Below are 24,240 nucleotides of genomic sequence, written 5' to 3'. Positions count from 1 at the left end.
GGCGGGGTGCTACCGCAGCTGTCCGGAAGATGGCGCTCTCTGCCTGCGCGGCTCTCGGGGCGCAGCGGGGAGGCACCATTGACTGGAGCCCTAACGACCATTATTTCGTCATCATTTGTAACCATGGAGCATGAATTACCTCTTGAAGTCATCAGTGAGGATTTACGACTGGTCAACAAAGGCACGTGATTCCCGAACGCTCTCCCATATTTGGCCGCATACCTGGCAAAGTACAGTAGGGCTTCATTGCTTATAATTCATGATTGCATCCATAAATCGTGCAAGCACACAGGATTATAGCGACAAAGATCTACAAATCGAGGCTTTAAAAATCCAAGCAAATGAGCTCTTACTTTGTAAACTCGTTCTCAGGGCGCTATCCAAATGGCTCCGACTATCAGTTACTAAATTATGGGACTAACGGCGCTGTGAGCGGCTCCTTCAGAGACCCTGGCACCATGCACTCCGGGTCTTTCGGCTACAACTACAATGGCATGGACCTAACCGTGAACCGCACCAACACCGGCGGCCACTTCGGGGCTGTGAGGGAGGATGCCCGGGGATTTGGGGCGGACGCCCGCTACAGACAGACGCCCAACTGCTCGCTGTCGTCTCCAGACCCGGTGCAGCCGCCGCCGCCGTCGTGCGCCACAGCCAGCCGGGAGCAGCTGGAACTAAAAAGCCCCTCTCCTCCCTCTGACCGGAGCGCGACCTCGGGCGGCAGCAGCCTCAACAAAAGCAACAGCGCTCATTTCACGGAGATAGAGGACGCCACGGTCGCATCCGAGAGCGAGGAGGGCGCGCATAGCAGCGGCGGCGGAGGCGGCGGAGGCTCCTCCGGCACGGCACCGCGGGCGCAGCAGCAGCAGCAGCAGCACCAGGAGCCCAACGCCACCTCCTCCACTCCCACAGCAAACGACTGCCAAACGCCACAAATATTCCCGTGGATGCGGAAGCTGCACATAAGCCATGGTAGATTTCCACCTCTCTTAATATTTAGTTTTGAAGGCTGTCACGCTGACGGTGTGCCATAAATCTGTCAGGTGTTGCATGAGTGCGCAGGCTGGCGTGGAAGGAAGAATTTAGAGGCAGAATCAGTAAGAGAAAAAAAAAATCTTTGTGGGGTTGTTTGCTTTAAATGCCGCTGGAGCCCGGAGGAGGTGTGGGGTGTAGTGAGCTGTGCTGGCCCAGAGCTGCAGAGGGAAGGCTGATTGTTGTGTTGTGTTATGTGTCGTGTTGGTTGCATGCTTCCACCCATTTCATGCTGTGTGACCCCCCCTCTCAGTCCATTAAATCACAGCGAAAAGCCCCCCCACATTAAAAAAAAGGGAGAAAAGACAGAAAAGAAAGTGTAGTTGTTGGTGTGCAGTGCGGTTGCTAATTTTCTGGATTTTCTGTAAAATTGTAGATATGACTGGACCTGATGGGAAAAGGGCCCGAACTGCGTACACCCGCTACCAGACGCTAGAGCTGGAGAAAGAGTTTCACTTCAATAGGTACCTAACCAGACGGCGGAGGATAGAGATAGCCCACGCCCTGTGTCTTTCCGAAAGACAGATCAAAATCTGGTTTCAGAACCGCAGGATGAAGTGGAAGAAGGACAATAAACTGAAAAGCATGAGCCTCGTAACGGGAGGGAGCGCCTTCCACAACTGAATAACTTTTTGGTGGAGTTAAAAAAAAACACAGAAAGAAAGAAAAAAAGAAAAACATAATAAGTTAAAAAAAAAAAGAGAACCCATGAGTACTGTAAAGCTATTTAAAGCGCAGCACCTTCCAGCATGCCATTGTGATAGAAAAAGAAGTATTCTGTGGTCTTAAAATGCCATTTTTAGTTCACTGTTGTTGTAGCTTAGATGTGGAAAATAAGATGTAAATATCGCAGGGCTGGGGAGTTATCTGTCCATCTCTCCTCTCTCTTTCTGTCTCTTTCTGTCTTTCTCTTGAAGGTGTTTCAACTTGAGCTCTTTATTGTAACTTCTCCGCGGTCTAACAGGAGTAAATTCATTGTACAGTAAAAACAAAACAAAACACACGTTTAAAAAAAGGAAAAGAAAAGAAGAAGTTTCCAAACCACATGCTGCTCTTCATTGAATGTAATGTATTCCGGGGGCCATTCAAAGCGCTTTAGTGTAACTTTTACTGCTATTTTTGATGGTTAACTTGTGGCCAAGATCCATAAACTTTCAAGCCAATGTGTAGCTCTAGGATATTTTGTGCATCTGTTATTATTATTATTATTATTATTATAATTATTATTATTATTACCATTGTTTAGGACTAATTATGAGCAATGCAAATGTATTCAACCTGTCAATGTGATAAATTTTTAGTGCAAAGGGTTATTCTGTGGATAGGCAGTGATGTAAGCTTTTTTCTCCAATAAGCTTTTTGTATTTGTAAGTGAACTCATAGCGCTTGAAAATAAAGTTTCTCTCAATTGCTTTGAACGTGTCTCGACTGTCTCATCGATTAGAATAAAAACAGATTAGGTTTTTCTTTTTTAAAAAAAGGCAGGCCATATTTAAGTGGAGATGCGCAACTTTTTCTGTGTGCGTGCGTGTGTGTGTGAGTGTGTGTGTGGCTGCTTTTCACCCGCATTTAACTTATTAATGATTAACCTGAAGTATTTGTTAAAATGTCCCACACACAAACAAGATTTCGGGTCAATTTTTTGACGCATTGTTTTTGGCGCAGACACAGTGAAAAATAAGACTTTTTAAACACTTACCTCTCTGCAGCGAGATGTTTGCCATGTGGGAAAATATGTTGCTGATAAAATCCACCTTTTAAAAAAAAGAGGGGGTAAAGCTTTGGCTTTACAGGTATATAGGCAAGGCTGAAGTTGGTAAAAATCCCCCTTACCAAAGATTGTATAGGCCTATATTACTTACAGACTGTGAAAAGTCACGTGAGGTCCATAAAGTTGGTTTTATGGTTTTGGGGAGTAGACAATGTACTATATAATTCACAACCTTGAATGAAAGTGACGGCTTAACTGCGTGGATGGGACTGCAAAGGCTGGACTGGGGAAGGAAGTGGTGTCCACTCATGTTTAGTTAGTTTAAGCTGCTGCGCGAAAACTTCCAATAACTGTTACGCATTAAAAGAGTGTGGCTGCTAAAATGTTATTTTAAAAACAGTCTAAATATTAAGATTTAATTGCGCAAATTTTAGTTCTGATTTTGAGCCACAGAGCCACATTATTTGTCACTTTTATCATGAAAATCCTAAACGTTTTGCTGTTTGAACATCCTCATTTAGAGGCCCCTGTTTCTGCTCAGCGTGGACACATACTGGCCGATTTTCATACTTAAAAGAAAGTAATCCAAAGTTTCTTTTTCAAACACAAGCTGATTTTTTAGGAGGGAAAATAAAATCTCTTGAAGGCTAATGAGAAGCTTTATAGAGCTGCCATGCAAAAACGAACTTGAGCGAGGTCCTGGAGTGATTTATCCGAATCTGTCAAGTCACCGAGCGGCCAAAGGTGAAGTCTCGGACAACTCTGAGCTGGACACAGGCTTCACTGACTTTACATAAAGAAAAGCCAGGCTATGTGGGTCCTGGAGTGCATTGTCTAGCGGCCACTAATAAAACATAATGATATTATGTGCAGGAAAGCAAAAGACTGCAAGAGAGTTCTGCAATATTTCCAAAAGTATTTCCAAACTAATTTCAGGTTTAAGAAAAAAAAAGAGTAAAAAAGTAGTGGTGGGCTATATGGGTCCCAGACATTTTCCACATATTCATAACTATTAAGTGGCAATTTAGCCAGCGTAATGAGTATTGCATATTGATAGGGGTAATCTGTACCCGGATCTCATGCATAATTCATGGCGGCGGGGATCATCGCTGGGTCAGGAGACGGTAGAGACTGCAGCACGCAGATGCGTCAGGAGGAAGACTTTGCACTGTCACCACCGAGGCTCAGGAGCGCAATAACACGGTGCTTTTGCACAGGAGAGAAGAGGGTTCAATGCTTATATTTCTCATATTTTTCACAGTTTATAATCAGGGTTTCAATCACTCCAAAGCAGCTGCGTAAAATTAACAGAATTCAGCTCCACTTTGCGCTTTTGTTTGCGAGAAAACTGAGTTTAAAAAATGTGGCGATGCACGCTGAGTTATATATCTCCTGTATACATTTACAGAATTTAGAATTTAGCACAAATATTGAAGTCTTAGTTTCAAAATCAGCGAATAGAAATATATATATACATATAATGTTGTATACCTAATAATAGAGAGCGTAAACATAAGGAGTTTGTATTTATTTGCACATAAATGTTAAAATCAGCCAGTCACTGTGAACGACTTTAATCAAAATCATAAAATGCATGAAACCACCTTGAACATTTTTGTTTGTATGGGTGCTCAACATCTGGAAGGCTGTGTGTGACTTCACAGCTGCTGCGGTTTGTTTGTTTGTGTCCGTGAGGTCTCTGTAATGAGGCGGCTGTGCCAGCAGAGGGCGCCTCAGACCGAGCAGGCTGATGATGGATGAGGTTTCTTTCTGGGGTTTTTGCCTCCAGCTCGAGCTCTTATCATCGGGGGCATGTAAGTTACAGAGAAGAACAGAGAAAAAGACGAGCTTTGTTGATCTGTTATTTCTTTCGGTTTGATCAGGTCGAGTGGAGGGAAACACATTTAATCCTGCGCGCTCTGGGAGTGAAGCTGCTTTTTGATTTAAAAATAATAATAATAATAATAAAAGGTTGGGTTCATTTTTCTTTACGTTAGCTGGAGAGGCAATAATCAGACTGACTTCATGTACTTTGTACTAGAGTATTTCTACTTTGTGTTATGCTCTAATCTGTATTCCATGTTATTCCAAAGGTATTGAGGCCTTTTTTACTGCACCATTTTTATCTGTATTTAAGATCCCAAACATTTTATAAAGTTTTATAAGGTGTTTTAAAAATTACTTTCTTAATGTGAAACTTCTCCTTTGTTTTTAGTTTAAATAACTTTTTAAAGCTCAAACCTGTTAAATTATTTTACATTTTACAGCAAAATAAGAAAAAAAGCTTCTTTTTCTTTCTTTTTCTGCCGTTAATAACCCCATGGCCTCTCATGCTTATCTTATGACCCCTCTGAGGTCACACAATAACCTTCAATTAGGAAACACTGCCCTAAGTCAGCTGTGTGTCATGTAGTTACACATTTTAATATGCTTTAATGCCAGCTGATGACCTTGCAGGATTTCTAGTGGTGAGTTCAAACTTCTAATGGAGGACTTTTTGTAATCTTTTGGTATTTACTCTGATTTGAGTGTCTGAGTTTCTCAAAGAGGAATCTGTAGCCTCTGACGGTGAAGTGCATTCAGTCATATCACTGTTATAAATGCTCACAATATTTAAGTCTTACTTCTTATTAGAGAAAGACAGCCATGAGGTCACTGCAGCTGTAAAACATTTGCCCAAACTCAAACCTCTGTGGGCATATTTTACAAAAATGTTTAGAGTTGGTGGCTTTCTAGCTAATAGTTAATAAATCATTAAGTTACTCTTATAGATTTATTATAAACCATAAATAATAACGTTTGGGTGTTAGGGCTGTAGAAGCTTCTTCGGGCTGGTTATAAGAACTGAGTGGATATTTTTTAGAAACTCCCTGCAGATGGTATGGACACAACATCCATTTAGTAACAACTTGTTAGCGTGTATAACTGTAGACCTACCATCAGAACCCATTTAATAATAACTCATTAACATTTATATCTCCAGACCTGATTCATCAAATCCTTTATTATTTGCACATTTCCATCTATAGTTTTTGGCAGTTAAACACATTTATTAATGAGTAAAGAAACCCTTATAACTCCAGGTGCTGTAGTCAATACTCCTTATTAACTTATATAATCACAAATACATTTAAAAATTACTTTTTTTTAGTGATTTACCTCCTTTTTTAATGACTTATTACTTAGTACTGTTACTTTGAAACATCAATAAGTGCAGATTTGGTCACTTGGTGATCTGAGCAGGTTATCAAAACACCATAACAATGACTTATTCACATCCATGACTGCATGTGTTTGCTTTCAATGAATCTTAATAACCTTTTTATGTTTATAACTGGATACCTGATGTAATAAACCCCTAAGTGTTTGCATATTTCCATTTATAATCACATTCTTTGTGGTTTAACACCTTTATTAATGACACATAAACACTTATAACTGCAGGTATTGTGGTTAATGCTCCTTACTAATGACATTGTTGTTACTTTACTCCTTTAAAAAACGTATTAAGGTGTATACCTGCAGATTTTTTAACTAAAAGTATTTTAATAATGTAGTAACATAAAGTGTTGTTATGTCCAACCTTCTTCTAACGATAGCGTTCATCATTTAAAAGCTCAAACTTCTGTCTAATTTATATATATCCTCAGAACGGGTTATTATGAGCCCATATTAATGACTTATTAACTTTTATATCTGTTTTTAATGACTCGTTGAGTGTGTAACGTGTTGTATCATACCACTTGTCTCAATATTCTTATTATTGCAATTTTTATTATTTTAAAAAAATTGAAAACATCTTATTCATGTCTTAATAACAGCTGCTGGTTTTGCATTCAGCAAATTCTAATAACCTTTTTTAAAACTGGAAAGCTGAGACATTAAACCCCTTATTAATTTCTCATTTGCATTTATAATTCAATTCTTGGAAATTAACCTACCCCATCAACGAGATATAAACAGTTACAACTTCAGATTTTCATACAGTAATAACTTATTGGCATTAATAGCAATAAACTTTATTTTCAAACTTTATATTAAAACTAATCTCATCTATAAATGAATTTATAAGTTCTGAACTAAAGACTTGTTTTTGTGCATAAATTCCAGCAACATGCGTTGACCTTTATAAATCTACAAACATGTTGATGTTGTTGTTGTTGTTGTTGTTTTTAAAAATAAATAAATAATAATAATGACATATCTGGCTGTCAGCTGAATGACTTGTTGATAATTAAATCTTTATCAGTAAGTCAGTAACATTAATAATTGCAGACTGCATGTATTACATTTCCTGTAATTGAAGACTTTGTGGTTTAAACACTTCCAGTATTACATATAACTAAATATTTTATAAATGAAGCCTTTTATCAATAGCTTGTTAACCAAATTTTCATCTTTATCTAATTAACCTGCAATTAATTGTACAGTAGTTTTTTTTATTGCAACCTTTTATTAATAAGTTACTAGTATTAAAAACTGCAGACTGCATGTATTAATCCTCTTTATTTGTGACTTATTAACATTTAACATGCTGCTCCATGTCTGAAACATTTGATAAATTACTTGTTAATGACTTATTAAAATCTATGAAGTATTTAATGTGGCTTTAATAGCCTGTTACATACATGACATACATAGATTTCCAGCATGCGATAGGGATAAACATCATAGACCCAGGGGTTTTTTCACAATCTGGCTTTTTTTTTTCTTATTGATGACTTAAACAGGTCAATAATATTTATTAATCACTAATGAAGCCTTTAGTATAACTTATGAAGGGTTTTTTTAAATTAAAAATTGCTGAATGTCCAGAAATATCCAGTGTCACGGTTCACAAAGTGAAAAGATCATGTTTAGATCTGATTTTTAAATTAGCTGACTTCATTCTTCCAGGCTTTTGTCCAAACGCCCGCAGAGACGGAGGATCTGTCACCTATATCCACCCTGTAGATCCGAATTTGTGTAAATACAGCAGCAGCCACAAATTCGCATCTTGGGGAGTATGTAGATGATGACACATCACCTAGAAGGGAAGAAAAACATTCGTCTAGAAGACAAGAAAATTCCTTTCTGTTTGTGTATCAGTGCAACATGAGCGCTACATTTGATATTTCGTGCTGGTGTGTGTGATTTTTTTTTTCTTTAGAGCTGCAGGCCTTCTGCTCAGTTTGGCTGGCTGTTTTCTCTCCTCTTTCCTCCCTTTTAGCGCCTCATTGTTGGGGAGGGTGGAGGGTAAAGAATATGACATCTGGGAAAGTTGCCGGACGAGCCTTGAATGTGGGCATTGTTCCGCACATCATTTGTCACGTCTCCTTTTCACTGCCACTGTCCGTATAGTCAAGGAGGAGTTGTAGTTTGCAGCCAGGGGGAAATGTGAGGAGGAGGACCTCAAACAAACATTTCCAACGGACCTGACTGGATGGAGAAGCCGGCCTGGTGAGGAAAAGCATGAGGCACCGGAGAAGGAAAAAAGTAAGTTCACCAAAGTTGGATTTTACGCACTCGCAGTGTGAGTTTGATTAAAGTTTTCGGGAGTAACGCGGTTATATTTAGCATTTCTAAGCAGCAAAGGCAACAAATGAATCAAAGGCGAAGACAGGAGGAGCTTTATTAATGCACATTATTTTTAAAAATCCTCCCGTAAAGACACATTATATATTGCGTAACATCTGTTCAGCCTGCGCTGTGCAGCTGTTGACAATTACCCAAACAAACACTTATACATATATATCTGCTGTTTGTTTACTGCTTATAGATGCCAAACAACATTTTTAAATCACGGTTATTTATGAGTATTTGTTTGGTTATCGACTCGCTCGTGTTGCCTGCGTGGGGAATCAAGCCTCTGCCACCGCCGATTCAAGAGAATTAATTCGGGGCAATAAATCCCCTCCTCTGCGCACACGTGGTTCCTGCAGCTAATTGACAGGAGCGGTTGCAGTGCGCTGCATTTGTCAGCAGGCCTGCAGACTGAGTGGAGGGCGGCTGGAGGTGGAGGTGGTGGGGGTATGTGGAGGGTGTGTGTTTGTGTGTGTCCATCAAACACCAGACAGAAGAAGAAGAAGAGAGAGAAGACGATGAGGAAGATCGCGAGTGATGGGCGTAAAGTGCAGCTCGGGGATGTTGTCATACATGAGTGATAACGACATTCCACGAGGATCAAACCTATTTGTATTTATATTTATTGTGCATGCGTTATTCAGTGGAAACTGACTTATCAGGTCAGTCCATCTGCACCTCCACCCCCATCACACACACACACAGCCTCCACGTCTCATATATCAGAGGGCAGTTTTTGTCTAAACAGCGCACTTATTGCTGATTTTTCTTTGTGTGTTTATGGCGCTTTTTATAGGCTCTCAGGAGGATTTATGTTTATATGTGCACCTGTGTGCACCTGCAGTGCTTTACTCAAGTATTTCTGTCTACTTTCACTACATTTCAAAGGCAAATATTTGCTATTGTTTCTCTGATAACTTTGCAGAATAACAATAATTGTGTTAATGCATCCTATTAACAGAATAAAAAACTTTTTTATTGTGCTATAACCATATGTGTAACATTAAACTAATGCTTGCACGTTAATGCACCATCAGTTATAATCCGGTATTTTTTCTTCCTATGCCATCAGAATGATTTTTGTCTTTGAAATTCTGTTTGATAATGAGACGATAGTTCTAACAGACATAATCTTTTCTTTCTCAAAGGCACACATTAGGGTTAGACCTTACTTTGGGCACCTTTGAGGGTAATACTTTGCACTTTAGCACAAAGGGGTTAAGCAGGGTAGCTGCATGCTAGTTGTTAAGCAGTTATGGCTGAGGACTAAATCTCAGAAATTCAGTGCCACACAAATTGCAGCTTCGACTGATGGGAATGTCTTAGCACAAAGGCAGCTTGTAGTTGAACCTTCCAGGGCTATAAGCTACATCTGGTCGGATCCATCAGCATACATGGAGAGCTGTACAGCTGTTCAAGCAGACGGCACTCGGCAGACTTTCAGCGCTGACCAAAGCCACAAAAAACAAAAACAAAAGAAAAAACCTACATGTGGGGCACAGAGAATGTTTTGCAAGACTGAAATTTTGATAACTAACTTATTATCAAAATTTCAGCCGGGATAGGCTCAAGACCCTGAATTGGAGAAGCAGGCGAAAATTCAACTTAAACAAAATAAACCAAAACTAATCAGGTTAAAGATATGGAGCTGATAGTGTGAAGGGCAAGTGTGATATTTCATTCAAGTGCATTTAATCATCTGTGACTCTCAGCATGCATGGATCAACACATTTCCTGGTAAACTAGAGCCAATCAAAATGTGGAAAATGGTGGTGGTGGTGGTGAGGGGGGTGGTGGTGGGTCATCTCTTCTGCAGGTCTGCATGTTTTTTAACATTTTGGAGCAAACACAACACGTCACGCTTTTTTCTCCGTCTGCTAAATTCCACTTTTAACGTTTATTTTAATTCAGTCTTTGTTTAATCAGTAAAATGCGACTCGTGGAGCATAAATCTGGTTTCTCAGAGCGCTCTGGCCAAATATAGGAAGCCGTTTAATCAACGGTGATTGCACAAAATAACTGCACCAGTGTGCGTGAGGTAAATCAGACCTTTTGGACAGAAGGCCCACGGCTGCCATGAGACATTTTTGTGGCACGCATCAAAGATCAAAGACGTCCATTTGCATTAATTAACGCCACTGAGTTAAATATTACCCTCAAGAGCCAATCAAAGAGATCGAGCAAAACGTGAAGACGAGAAATCAAAGCACCGCCAATCGATCCGCTGCAGCGGTCACCAAAAACCAAAGCCAGCACAAGCCAGGCCTCGTTACAAGATTTTCTTTTCTTTTTCTAATGGATGCTGCTGTGCTGACCGCGGTCTGTCTCCACTTTGGTGCTTTGAAATGAACCTCTCTGATCTCTCTTTTAAATTAAGGAAGAAAGGATCCATTACGCAAAGAATGCATTTGGTATAAAGACTAAACACTGATAGCTTTCTTTGGCTGAGTAATTTACGGCATCTCTGGCATCGGTCCTGAACTGGATGTCTGAATTTATTGTTACAGCAGCTGGACGACTTCCCAGGATTGTTTAAACAAGACGTGGCTGCCTGTGTGTTCATAGAAGTGTGATTTCTCTGCGCCCCGAAAGCTTCGCGGTGGAATTAAAAACTGGTAGCCTTTGGGTGTTTTTAATGCATGACAGCAGTGGTGGTGGAAGAGGTGGGAAGCATCTCCTTAACAGGCCATTTTCTTTATCTAAATCTACTTCAAATCGACTTCAGTGCCAAAAATATTTCAGCTCCCCCTGCCCTCTGCTGAGCCAACTTAATGTTTCTGGGTTTTCATTCTGCTCTAACTGCCGCAGAAACGTAGAGGAAGTCAATTTGCCATATAGAAAGACGTAAAAATCCCCTTTCTTATCTTTATCGCAGGCCTATTACCATACATGAAACTGAGCCTGCACGATCAGCAGAAAGGCTTCCTTTTTACGCGCACACACAGACACACACACATCCACACACACACACACACGCCGATCCTGTGTGCAGAAATGCAACGCAGGGCGGTCTGCAGCTGCAGAAACACTGTCCACTCCTTCACCACTCAAAGCCACGTCGCGTGCACCTTAACGCACGAGAGCCGCGTGCTTCTGCTGGGATTATTCACTAATCCGGGAGGTTTTCCAAAGGTGAGAGGAGCCGGTGTGTTTTGTTTGCGTGCAGGATTGTTTCAGCAGCGGAATGAATGTAGGTTGTGAAGGTAAGGCAGCCGAGCTGTTGTGCCGCGGACTGGGTTATGTGTCTTTATGATTTACGAGCCCGACTCCAGCCGCGGTTCAACCAGAGTTCATAAAGCTGCATGCCTCCAGTCTTATTCTCCCTCTCTCCCTTGCTCACTCCCTCTCCTCGTCCTTAAAACTGCGCCTTTAATAATTTCATTCTCTTTAATTTTGGAAGAAAAGTGAATTAAATTTAATTGCCCGAGAAGATGCGCACAAAACAGCCGCGGCGCACAAAGCACTTTTCTTTTATTTTGCGTTTAATTGATGGATTTTTCTTAGCAAACTGTGATGTAACGTTTAATTTTTTCCCCCTTAAAAAATGCCCAACGCAGGGCTATCCATTAACTGAACAAAGGCTGCTATTTATTAGCAGTCATACAGGCCTAATTTAATTTCCCGCAGCACCACTGAAAGCATGAATAAAAACACTGTTATTTGCTATATTTGTATTTAATGTATGGTTTTATATTTTAGCTATTTATATCTGTCAATTAGTATTATTTTTTTTCTCTTGCCCTGAATCTGAATCAAACAAAAGACTGCCTCCAATAAAGCTGCCCCTTTAATACTCTGCAATCCTTATATATTGCTTATGCTACTTACATAATTAAATGACAATAAAAGGAATTTGTAGGCCACTGAGGTCCATATTAATTGCAAAGGGTGAACAAGAGGATAATAATTGAATTTCTGCAGAGATTTTACAGGATTATCCTCCTCTTGGTGTGTTTTTTTTCTTTCTTTCTCCAGCACACTCTTCATTCTGCGTCGCCTCTCTGGCTTGGAGAGGCTTGCTATTCATGTCAGCATACTATTGAGTTGATAAGATGGATCATTTAGTCTCCTCCCTGATTCTGTCTCCGTCTTTTTTCTTTTTTTGCTGGATCGTCTCAGGCCAAGAAGCCCTCTGTGGAAACCTGCCATGTGACATTTGGCTGCCAGCGCTTCGCCACAAGGTCAAAAAGGGAGGGGAGGAGAGGAGGGGGAGGAGGAGACCCTGTGCACGTTTAATGGAAATGCAGAAAACCAGCAGCGCTTCACACAGCATCCACCATCATCACCATCACCACCGTGACCTCTTCAGCGAGTCTCCGGATGGTGTGAGCGGCTTTGAGTGTGCTCCTCAGCAGCAAGTGGAGGCGTCTGAGCATGGCACGTTTCCCCGGAGGTCAAAGCAGCAAAACCCAAAGTTTGCAATGAGCAGAAAGATTTTCCCCTGGATGAAAGAGTCCAGACACTCAAATCAGAAACCCGGGAGGAGAGTCGCAGGTCTGTATGACATAAACCAGCAGCAGCAGAGGATTTTAAATGAAGCCGTTTCCAATCATTTTCCCTTCAACGTAGCTCCTAATGTAGCGTATATTCCCTGCAGTTCAGCATTAAAGCTGCAATCAGGCATGCGAGGGGAAGGCCCTGGCTCAGGATTTAGGATGACATTTGTTTTAAGAATAAAACAGACCAAGCAATATAATTTAATTTCACATGTCATGTTTATTACATAGAAAAATATTCAGATTTAATCGATTTTGGGGGGACAGACGAAGCCGAGAGTAACAGGACACAGACAGAATGACTCATCAGCGCAGAAATGCTGCTTATTAAAACAGGAAACACACAGATATAGATGGCCCTCCTTCATTTAAACTCACGTTTTTATTCTTTGCAATTATCTTCCACTTTAAATACAGTTTCTCTGAACCTAAATCAGAGACTTTCATGATTTATGACAGAAAAAAATATTTAAATAAAAGGCATAAGACAGTCAAATGTCCAGTATCAACTGACTTACCGAATTTCCCAGAGGAACCCACCCGAGGGATTAATAAAGTTTTATCTTATCTTATCTTATCTTACTTATTTGACATCAGACACACATAAACCAAACGAGAACGAGCCTGGACAGCACTTCTTCTTGTATATAAAAATGTATTTTTATATTTGGGTTTCATTTAGTAAATCATTAAACGCATAGAAATTGCCCCTCCCCCGCCACACACACACAAATAGTTAAAATCAACATCCTTGAAATGCGTAGACTTCTAACACAAACTCATCACCTGCATTTTAGCCTTGGAGCTTGCTGACTTTGCCCTTTAGCACATGCGTACTAACTTGCTCACAGAGCACCAGAGGCACCGCGAAGCTGTGGTAACGTTATGTGTCCTCTGCGCTGCTCCTTTATTCTGTTCTGCTGTTGATTTTATTTACTGATTAAACTTTAATTTGCTGTTTTTACTTTTGATCTTTTACTTTTTGCTTTTTTTTATAATGGGGGGTGGGGGGGTGGGGGGTCATAGCAGGAAGAGCAGGAATGAGACATAAGACTAAAACTAAAAGATGTGCAAACTTAAAGAGTTATTGAAGGGGAAGCTTCTAATTTGATCACGTTCCCGTGCACATTATTGTCTCTACAGACTGCCCCGTGAACGAGAAGAGTCCAAGCAGCGCGACCCCGGCCTCCAAGCGAACGCGCACCGCGTACACGAGTGCGCAACTGGTGGAGCTGGAGAAGGAGTTCCACTTCAGCCGCTACCTCTGCAGGCCGAGGCGCGTGGAGATGGCCGGCCTGCTCAACCTTCACGAGAGGCAGATCAAGATCTGGTTCCAGAACCGGAGGATGAAGCAGAAAAAGGACCAGCGAGGTCAGGGCCTCCCTCCAGCCATCACCACCTCCTCTTGCTCGCCCTCGTCCTCCCCCTCCGCCCCGGGAAGCCCCACTCTGTCGAGCCTGGGTTATGTCCATCTGGGAGGGGATTACCAACCGGCCTCCCCTCCGCTCAGGCCCCAGCTGCAGCAGGAGCAGCAGCCTGCGTACCCGGCAAACTACTCTAAATATCCAGTTTCAGGCTTCACGCATGGCCCGCAGTTTGATGTGCAGTACAGCACCCACACAAGCTCACACACACCAAACCCCAACCTGCGAGGAAACGACCTGAGCGGCTCGTATTTCTCACAGAGCTGCAGTCCTCAGGAAAGAATCATGCAAGCTCCCAAACTGACCCACCTGTAGCGCACGGTGTGGATTTATAAAGAAGCGCAATACTGATATATTTCCATGCATGCGTTATTTATTTATTTATTTGACTAATTAATCAGAATATTAGTCTCAAATGTTGTTTTTTATCTGTATTTATAAATCATTTGCTGTGTGTTTTAAGTGCAAAGTTTCGGTTATTTTCTTTTCGACTTTAACTTTCGTTTAATAATTAAGACCTTAAATTAAAAAGGTTCACTGCTGTAATTTACCCAACATAATAATAATAATAATAATAATAATAATAATAATAATAATAATAATAATAATAATAATAATTTATTCCACCAGATTTGATCTCCAAAATAAAAGAGCCAAGCGCAAATTTCTCTCTTTTAATTAGAGCTTAGTTAGCGCCTGAGGTTTATAACCTTACATTAACTCTTATAAGAGGAGAGTGGAGCTTGTAGGCTTTGGAGGATTTTACCCTGTAAGTGTGAACAACTTTTAAGCAGAAAAAGAAAGACGCGGTGGAGAAAAAAAAGACTGTATATGGTTCTTAAACGTGTCTTTGTTCTTTTATGGGGGAAATGGGCCAAACAAGCTGTCAATCTTTTAAAAGGAGCCATGATGGATCACTGGAGTCACTGCAATGCCTTTCCCCCCTTGCCTGATTCGGTGTCTGTCTGCAGGGTTCACTCAGTCCGAACGTGTTTTAATAATAAGCCAGTTATTTAAGCAGCTACAAAAAGTTTATTTTCAGTATAGAAATTAGCTTCATTCATGTCATTTAGAACAGAGAATTAAACAAAGTGCATGAAAAACAAATGATATCACAATTAAAACAGCTGCAGGCCATAAATTAATAGAAAAGGTTATTTTATATTATTTGTTCAAGAGTAAAATAACTCGAAAAAAGTAACTTTTTTGTTATTATCATTTTTATTATCATTTTTTTCTCATATTGATTTATCATTTTTTCTTCCTGCAACACTGTGGCCTGAAAATGTGTCCTCCTGTTTGCCTTCCTATCAGATGGATGAGCGAGTTTGATTGAAGCATTTGTCATGTAAATGCGAGGCCGTTTGATGGACGAGTCTGCAGACTTGACAGAGTGCTGTAGGTCCCTTGCCATTGGCGTTTGGCGGGTCACATGGTGTGTCAGGAAGGTGATATGAGGGTGGAAGGCAGTTTTACAGCTTTGACATACTACCTAGAAGGTTAGGGCAAAGGGAGCACCGATTAATGACTGCACGGTCTTGATCAGTTCTGAACAAACGGCAGGCCCAGGTTCAGGATGAACTCATACTTAGATTACCCCGTATGCAACCGGGGAGCAAATATTTTCAGCGCAAAGGCCGGATACCACAACTTAAACCATGGATATACATCCTCCAACTCTTGCGCAACAAGTGATAGTTACGCACCGGACGGACGTGTAATGGTCGCAACTTCGGCGCCCCACCAGACTCCGAGCCTCCCTCTGCACCACCAGAACCACGTAGGCTTGGACATGCCGTTCGCGGGACCGGGCAACTCCGTGTATGGCTCACCTCTGGAGTACGGACATCACCAGTACGGCCTCGCCCCCGAGCAGGACCGGAGCTTTATCCATGCACAAGTCTCACCCCTCGCCACAAACATGGCTCCCTATACCGGGGACAGTTGTGGGCCTGGGGTTGCACCGGGAGGCCAGTATCTGCATTTTGGCAGCGGGGATCAGAGGCAGCAAGAATATTCAGAAAGTGTTTACGCAAGGTTACCGCCTCCATGTAAGGAAAGGGATTTGGAGCATGTAGAGGAAACTTCGAAAACTTTCGACTGGATGAAAGTGAAGAGGAATCCTCCCAAAACAGGTCTGTTATGAGGAAATCAGAGCTAAGAAATGCAGTTTAGAAACCAAACGGGATCTGTTCCCCGTGCGTAAAACCCCCATCCAGCTGATATAATTAGACCAAATTGTTTTAGATTGTCCTCAAATGATTTGGCAGCTAATATTTCACGCATTTCTTCTGTTCACGCTGACATTTTCATCGTCATTAAAGCCCACTCTTTAGCCCCACGACTTTCATTTTCCTCTATCATCCCATTCATCCATTTCTCTCCACAGCAGTCGTGTCGGAGTTCGGTGTTCCCGGCCAGCACAACGTGATCCGCACTAACTTCACCACCAAGCAGCTGACCGAGCTGGAGAAGGAATTCCACTTCAACAAATACCTATCGCGGGCAAGGCGGGTGGAGGTGGCGGCCAGCCTGGAGCTCAATGAGACGCAGGTGAAAATCTGGTTTCAGAACCGGAGGATGAAGCAGAAGAAACGGGAGAAACTGGGCTGTGTTTTAGTCAACACCCCGGCACCAACGGAGAAACTTTCCACCTCTGAAGCCTCCCCAAAGACACAAGAGAAAAACTAAACCGTGACTACAAATATAACTGGAGGCCCGAGCAGAGTTTTTCACATTTTCCCCAAAGTTGCACCATTCCAGAAAAAACTGAAAATTGCTTGTGGACTTGTGAACTATACAGGGTAGGCAGTGTCTGCTTGTAGTCATTTAATCTTTCTATTACACACCTCCATGCTGTTTTTTCTTTGTTTGTTGGCGCACTGATGTACTCAGTGTTACCGTTTGCACTATTTATTTACAGGGTATTTTCCAACAGTTGTTGAAACAATTTAGCTTAATAAAGTCTATAAAATGCAATAAGAGTTGTATTTGTTGCGTGTGTGAGTGTGCAATAAAATAAAAACAAAAAAAGAGTATCCAGATAATTCTGATTCAGTCCAATCAAACTTTAAATTCTGATAAAGAATTTGTTCTGTTTCACTGTGTAAAATAAAGTTATGTGTGGTTTTAAAAACTTATTCCCCCCCCCTGTATGTTTACCTCTATTATTAGTCCCCTTGCATAATGTGACAAGAGGAATCTTTCACAACACATGGGGTGGTTCTCAGTGACCTTTTCACCTCGAAATACCTCCAGGGGCTCTAAACATGACAACAAACTCCAGGGAGGCAGGTCTCAGGCTCGATTTGTTACCCAAATTCTGCCGGGACACAGGTTGTCACAGGTTGTCACTGAAGTCCATTTGTATCTTATAAAATTTAACAATCTTTCTTTTAAAATGATGAAATCAATTAACCTCTCAGCGCTTACTCTGGTTTCACCTTGAGTCAAAGGCTCGCCGGACCTGACCGCCTACTTTCTTGTGATGTTGAAGGGGCAGCAGTTTCAATATTTGCACTGGGTGTTAGGTTTGCACACAGTTTCTGCCCCAACAGCACTGGCCTGTTGCTGCCCCTTTCCCCAAAGCTAAGGTTCACACAGAGTTCAGGCACAAATGAATGCAGAGTCAATCTGTCAAGACACCAGAGAGGCTCAGAGAAGTGCGCTCTAAGTCTCTCAGATCTTTGCAGGTATTGCTTTTAATATTGAGACTAATAAGGTTGTAGGTCATTTAGGTTGTGCTCCAGATTGTGCAAACTTTAATCTCTCCGAGGCTGCTCAAAAACAAGTTTTAAGGAAATGGAAATCATTTGAAATATATCTGCATGAGTATGCAGTCCTCTGACAACTATATTAAAAATTGATACAGTCCTACGAATAGAAGTTACAGTTGAAATACCATACGGCCCATTACTGTAAATTAGAAAAGGAGCAGAGAGGTTTGGTGACATGCATTTCTTTACAAACCAACAGCCTGCTCTTCAGATGAGTCGCAAGGCCAAGGACTGGGAAGGCGATAATCTATAAGGTGAATAGTGACAGATTCAACAACAAAAAAGGGGGACGGTGTGGAAAACAAGTGTGGGACTTCATTCCAGAGGTGCGATCTCTGCCATCTCTGTAGGTAATACCTCAGCGCTCCCAGTGGGCTCTCCATCTGGAGGTGTCAGAGTCGGTGCTGCAGCCAACACCACGGAGACAGATGTTCAGCTGGGGGAGAGGAGAAAGGAGGAGGATGTTTTTCACCTTCGGATCAGTTCAGCCCTCTTCGCCTTCGCCCAGGGAATGTAGGACAGCGAGAGGAGAGGAGCACAGAATGGTTAATGAACACAAAAGGAACACAAAGAAGAAACTGTTACAGGCGCAAATATAGTCGAAACTATTAATAGCTCCAGCAAAAACAGCCTCCTTTTCTTTCCTCAGATGTCTTTAGCCGGCACGTCCGCCCCCCTCCCTGCACTTTGCTTGAGGTCAACCCAGTGCTGTTTGTACCCCATGCTGCTTGCAGTTGTTGCAGGCTCTTTTACAAGTCTATTGCCAGGCTCACTTCCTTGGTTTTCTACCAGTTCCTCTGTCGCATGTCACTCTGCAGGGTCCCCGGGCTTCAAAGGAAAACTAGATACAGTATTCATGGCATAACCGGGGGTTGGTCATCCAAAAGATACCACAGAGGGAAGATATCAAACACAGCTTTGAGGGATAACACCATTTTATCTTGTACTGTAAGACACAGACATCAAAATAAATGGATGAAAGAAATTTGGTTCTGTTCAGTTTCTTGAAAACTTCTTAGAATATTTATCAAACCTAACAAATTACAGTTCAAACAAGGACTCATTTTCCATCTTTGTCCTGTTTTTTTTTTTTTTTAAATGCTATTGACCTTTATTAAGATCGAGACCATAAATTAATGTCTAACCAAAGAAATGGAAGAACTAAAAATAGGTGTATGGAATCAGAAACTTAAGGGGAAACAGCTCTGTGCACTGAATCTTCTTTTATTTATTATTTGAAATAAATATAAACATCTTCAGTTTTAACATTTCTTAACTTTCTCTGTCAGTCTGGCACTACAATGAATTTGTTCGGCTTTTGTGCTGCTGGCTGCACAAAATAAGACATTTGATGTCATCTCTGTGGGATATGTGAAATTAGAAAAAGCATTTTTCTCCATATAAAACGTCTGTTTGGTTTCCCATTGGCTCTGAGAGGGGTCTCTCCTCCTCTTTAGTTTATGAGGACTGTTTGGGGGCAGTTTCTCTCTTAAGCTCATCCATCCTTGAAACTTATTAATTTACCGATTCAAAAAAAAATCTACAGCTTAATAGATTGTTTGCATATGTAATTTTCACTTCATGATTGTATCAGTTAATGGTGTTGTCACAGTATCTTTAGCATCAATGCAATAAGACAGATTTGTTGCGTTTTGTATTTTCTGGCAAACAATTAAGAATGAAAGCATTACAGAGGTGGAACTATAACTGTAGAAAGAGCAGATAAAAATAATAATTACACAGTTATTAGCAGTGTTATATGTGCATTATTAACACAGTGTTTCACCCCTAATATGAAGCACGACTCTTGGACGCTGAGGTGAAATGCTTTGATGACATCACTCCGTGTGCAGACATAACTGGGTTTAAATGTAACACGCATATTTTTATAATTAGCAATGATGAGAAAAACAGACTTTTAAACACTTCTTAAAAAGGTGTTTAAAGAAATTAAAACCAAACTTGCATATGCATTTTTTTTTATTGTTATCAAAATTCATTTGAGGTGTTTGGTCTGTGAAATTCAGTAGTTTTTTTCCCTTTTTAAAAAAATTATGTTGGTGTTTATACCCTCATTGTTGTAGGAGGGAAACAAAATTATGATAAACAATTACATTTGAAAGTCTTATAATCTGAGTAGATATGGGTTGGTACCAGTGTACTGCCGTACCCCTAATTCTTTTTATTTTCATGATTTCTTTCACAGTTTTTGAGGTTTGTGGAGAGGGGCTGCCTGGGTATGAGTGGCACGCTCTTTGTTTTGGCACTGAGGCTCTTTATAGCCAAGCCTGAGACATTCTTGACAACCATCCCCCATCCGAGTCAGGCTCGATTGGATCTGGAGGCGCTGGCCGACCTGAAGCTCCCGTCTCCCGGGTCCCACTGCGACTGCATCCTTTCCCCACTCCATCAGCATGGTAACTGAGAGAGACAAGTGACTTGGCCAGGGTTAACGTCTTAATACTCCCCGGGATTGCCTCCAGGATCCAAATGGCTACCCCTAATAGTTTTCCTCCTCTGTGTGCCTGTCAGACCGCCATGACTATATGCCGTAAGAAAAACAAGACTAGCTGAGAGGCAGCGTAACGAGGCAGCACGATGAAATAATGAGGGGTGGTGAGGAAGAAGAGAAAGCTTTGGTGTAAAGACGCAGGTACGAAGCGCTGCCTGATACTTTGCATGGAAAGCTTGTACACTTGAAATTAAACCAGCTCTTTTCCTTAAAGCCCAGGAGGGGGGAAACCAGAACTCAATCAGTGTCACGTCACATGGTTCAAAGCGGCCAATTCGATGCTGCCAGGAGGCTGAGAAATGCAAGGTGACAGTTCATTTTACCAGTGACAGTGTGTCGGTCTCGCTTGCTGGTTCCACAGTCAATTCCCAGCGAGCAGTGAAGGTTGAGTGTTGCTGTAGACAGACAGCAGCTTACCACCCTCCCCTCACACCACCACCTTCCTCCTCCTCTTCCTCCTCACCGCCGCTCTCTCATCGACCCTGCTCTGCTTTGTATTCCAATTAACTGGACAGAGGGAGAGGCGGCAGCGTTGCCGGATCACAAGCAAAGGCAGACACATTCTTCTGGCGTCCTTCCAGTCTCTCAATCCCACCACTATCAATAGTGCTGTGCTTCCCTTTTTCCCCCTTCACTTTCCCTCTCCTCTCGGCTTATGACAAGGGCCAGTTGTTCCAGAGGGGTAATTCATGGATTCTTCTTTAACAACTGCCTCTAGGGACAAAGTCCTGGTAATGAAAAATAGGTCCCTCGCTCACACATTCATACATCACATGTAATAGAGGTGTGCAATCACTCAGTCGAGTCAACGCACTGCTAGCTGTAACTGCTGTCCTTAACAGACACCTCAAATAATGCTGAATTAATATTTTGAAACGGCTCATATATCCTAACATAATACAATTTGAATGATTTTCTATTCAATGCTCTCAGGGCTAACATTGATTGGAGCACAAGCTGAGGTAACTCTCCGAGTCAGTCAATGTGAGGCTGACTGAAGGTTGTAGATTTAGCACAGCACATTTGCTCTCTTCTGTCTTTCGTGTCCTCAATCTATCATCACTTTTTTTTAACTTCGCCCCCCCCTGCACTGACATATGTTTGAGCAATGGGTGGGTTGGGAATTCAATGATTCGGAGGAAATCTGAAGAGTAAACTACATCTTTTTTTATCTCCTTGAGCAACACAAACATTTACAAGAGACCGTCAAGAATCAGGCCAAACACCTTTTTTTTTTTTTTAAATGAATGCATTTAAATTTGCGCACCATCTTGAGATATATTCTATTTTGAAAGGTGAAGGAGTGACTTTAAGCTATTTTTGTGGCCAATTTGTTTGAAGGTGAGTGTCGCTTTCTTTTTAAACTACTTCCTTTTCCTCTTCTAAACTAAAGACAAACAGAGCTCGACAGACAGGTGTGGGTGCCTCTTTATTTGCCCCTCTGGACTGCCTATCTGGAGAATGCAGTGTTGTGTGTTTGCAGGACAGGATACACACACACACACACACACACACACACACACACACACACACACACACACATACCCTTCATGCCCTGAGGAGCCTCCTGACTCTCTCTCTTCTGGCTCTATCAGATCAGAGAGACCTGCTGTCCCTCCCCACACCGCAATGCAAATGAAAAGGAATGCGCTGATAAAAGGCCAGATCCCGGAGATGAGAGAGGGCAGAAGGAGGACAGAGGCAGCAAATGCTGAAGGGGGTGAGAGCCTCTTGGGGAGATGAGAGGCAGCAGAGGAGTCAGTGTTGGTAGTAGTGGGAGATCATAGTCTTGCTCCCCCTCGGCGGCGTTTGATACAGGGCTTTTGTCGCTCTTTCAGCGGTGCATTGTTGGGTGGTGTAATCCCCGTTGGATTACAAAGGGCTTCCCTTTTCATATGGGGCTGACCCAGCAGGCAGGTGGCTGGGGCTCTGTGGAGCTGTCAAGGGGAGGGAACCTCTTTTCCAGGGGAGGGGACCCCCAGTTCCTCTTACCTTCACAGGGGCTTTTTGCTGGAAGGCCAGTCAGGCACAGGTCAGTGTGGGGACAATCCTGACATGGGATTCAACTCGCCCTGACCCCACGGGTTCTTGTGGAGAAGTGACAAGGAAGGACTCCATCATGAGACAGAATTTAACATGAAAACATGTGAAAACACGTGAAAGTATTGTTTGGTGATCAAAAAAAACCGATTTTTAAATAAAAACAGGATCATCGCAGCTGCAACGATTAAGATTAGAGTCAACATGCTGCATTAAGAGTTAAAAAATGCAAGTTTAAGATCTGAAATAATAAAAATCTTGTCTATAGTTTAAAATATGGTATCAGCCATACATCACTTGATTGATACGTCGTGTTTTCTGTCAATGTGAGCTGTGTCTGATTGAGCTTTGCTTATTTGATGGCTTTCCTCTATTACTTTCAGTAATAGAGGATCAATAACACAATAGCAACAACCACCAATATTTCTATTTCTAATATAGCTACTACCACAGCCTCCTCTGCTCATTTCAGCTGAGCCCAGTCCAATCCAGGTCATCCTCTGCTGGCAAACGTAACCATTCATCCAGGCCCTGTCAAATAGTGAGGGGCCAATTTAGTGAAGCTGCATTCATTTATTGTCATAAATATACTAATTAGTTTTTCAGCCAAAACCAAAGACCCATGAAAGTGTCATATTTAAGCAGTGAAACTGAGAATTTATGATACCCGCTTTGCCAAGATGTGCTATTTATGCAGAAGGTAATGTTTAACCAGTTAAATTCAGATTCAGTAACAAAGCTATATGTTAACTGCATCCCTGTTGATATTTATATTCTCATCTTTAAAAAAAAAAGAAAAAAGAAAGACAGAGTCAGAACACAATATCTACTAGAGGGAAAGCATTAGACATCTCCATTAGGTTATTACTTCCTAAAAAAATCTCTCCTGCTACAAATTAAATTTACCATTTTAAAGATTGAAAGACTGGGCGTACTTGAACTCAGCATTTGCACAAAAACAAAAAGCGGTCAGTAAAATAAAACTTTAAAAAATTATCTTTCTGTGAAAGGTCGAGGAATTGTAGCTCACCTTTATCAGAATATGGTTCTGAAACGCTTTTATAACCACATTGGTAGTTCAGGATGAGGTTCAGGTTCAGTAGCAAAAACGGAAAACATACGCACTTGAAAGCCGCACGCAGGGAGAAGACTTACATAAAGATCGCTATCTAAAATCACATTTAAAATAGCTTCCCACCTTTATTTCCACGTTAACTGGTAAGTATATAACCTTAACAGGAAAAATGATAGAAGATAAACATTGAAGGGCCATTTAGCTGACTTTAAAGAAGCCAAAATTAGCTAATAAACGCCTATCAACGATTGTAGCGAAGTTAGGCTAACTTAACTTAGCCTAGCATGCTAAATTAGGCTACCGTAATATAAAACTTGCATGGACAGCTAGACAAATTAAACAGCAGTTACTTTCATTATGAGAATAATAGTGCTAAGTTTTAGTTCTGGCCTGTGACTCCAGCTGTGCAGTATGTGCACTGAAGGCGACATAACAACAACAAGGTTTTCTAAATACTTCCTCCAGTTAATTAAAAAGCCAAGCACTGTCACCAGACTTTATTTAGCTAAATTAAACTTAGCTACTCTGGAGGTATATCATGATACATTTTTCATGTGTGTATTATCAATTTACCTAAATATTTTTTAAGGTAAATTAATCGGTTTACAGAGC

At 41.4% G+C, this 24,240-nt stretch overlaps 4 protein-coding genes and 1 long non-coding RNA gene across 11 annotated transcripts in view; 4 read left to right on the top strand and 1 right to left on the bottom strand.

The window, feature by feature from the left end:
- Positions 1-148: 148 nt before the first annotated feature.
- Positions 149-4,170, top strand: hoxb5b (homeobox B5b). The gene is made up of 2 exons (XM_086304345.1): positions 149-972; positions 1,409-4,170. The coding sequence occupies exons 1-2, from the start codon at positions 342-344 to the stop codon at positions 1,654-1,656; spliced, it is 879 nt and encodes a 292-aa protein (XP_086160471.1). The 5' UTR covers positions 149-341; the 3' UTR covers positions 1,657-4,170.
- Positions 4,171-7,756: 3,586 nt separating this feature from the next.
- Positions 7,757-14,540, top strand: LOC147323770 (homeobox protein Hox-D3-like). Of its 2 annotated transcripts, XM_086304344.1 has the most exons (3): positions 7,757-8,218; positions 12,425-12,799; positions 13,945-14,540. In XM_086304344.1, exons 2-3 carry the CDS (start codon positions 12,541-12,543, stop codon positions 14,538-14,540), a joined length of 855 nt encoding a protein of 284 aa, XP_086160470.1. In that variant the 5' UTR covers positions 7,757-8,218; positions 12,425-12,540. The 2 variants fall into 2 exon arrangements, with proteins under 2 accessions (XP_086160470.1, XP_086160469.1); XM_086304343.1 differs by lacking the exon at positions 7,757-8,218 and having other exon boundaries at positions 10,137-12,799.
- A 1,247-nt stretch (positions 14,541-15,787) lies between these two features.
- Positions 15,788-17,359, top strand: hoxb1b (homeobox B1b). The gene is made up of 2 exons (XM_086304346.1): positions 15,788-16,360; positions 16,615-17,359. The coding sequence occupies exons 1-2, from the start codon at positions 15,802-15,804 to the stop codon at positions 16,914-16,916; spliced, it is 861 nt and encodes a 286-aa protein (XP_086160472.1). The 5' UTR covers positions 15,788-15,801; the 3' UTR covers positions 16,917-17,359.
- A 5,192-nt stretch (positions 17,360-22,551) lies between these two features.
- LOC147323768 (uncharacterized) lies at positions 22,552-23,747 on the bottom strand. The gene is made up of 3 exons (XR_015130785.1): positions 23,584-23,747; positions 23,002-23,084; positions 22,552-22,600 (listed from the first exon to the last, which is right to left on the bottom strand). It is a non-coding gene; the product is annotated as an uncharacterized LOC147323768 (long non-coding RNA).
- The window catches only part of skap1 (src kinase associated phosphoprotein 1), a 47,243-nt gene continuing 46,626 nt past the window's right edge, over positions 23,624-24,240 (top strand). For 3 of the 6 annotated variants that reach the window (XM_086304332.1, XM_086304327.1, XM_086304331.1), the window contains exon 1: positions 23,624-23,771. The gene's annotated coding sequence lies outside the window, so the exon portion shown is untranslated. The remainder of the gene's footprint in view (positions 23,772-24,240) is intronic. The other 3 variants (XM_086304330.1, XM_086304329.1, XM_086304333.1) reach the window with 2 other exon arrangements.

The sequence above is a fragment of the Aulonocara sp. 'chitande type north' Nkhata Bay genome, linkage group LG8 (assembly GCF_057382095.1).
Source record: "Aulonocara sp. 'chitande type north' Nkhata Bay isolate Kocher_YH1m ecotype deep benthic linkage group LG8, A_spYH_male_GT1.1, whole genome shotgun sequence".
Lineage (NCBI taxonomy): Eukaryota > Metazoa > Chordata > Actinopteri > Cichliformes > Cichlidae > Aulonocara > Aulonocara sp. 'chitande type north' Nkhata Bay.
Note: the sequence above shows the minus strand (reverse complement) of the source record. Positions and strands in the feature narration are given on the sequence as shown.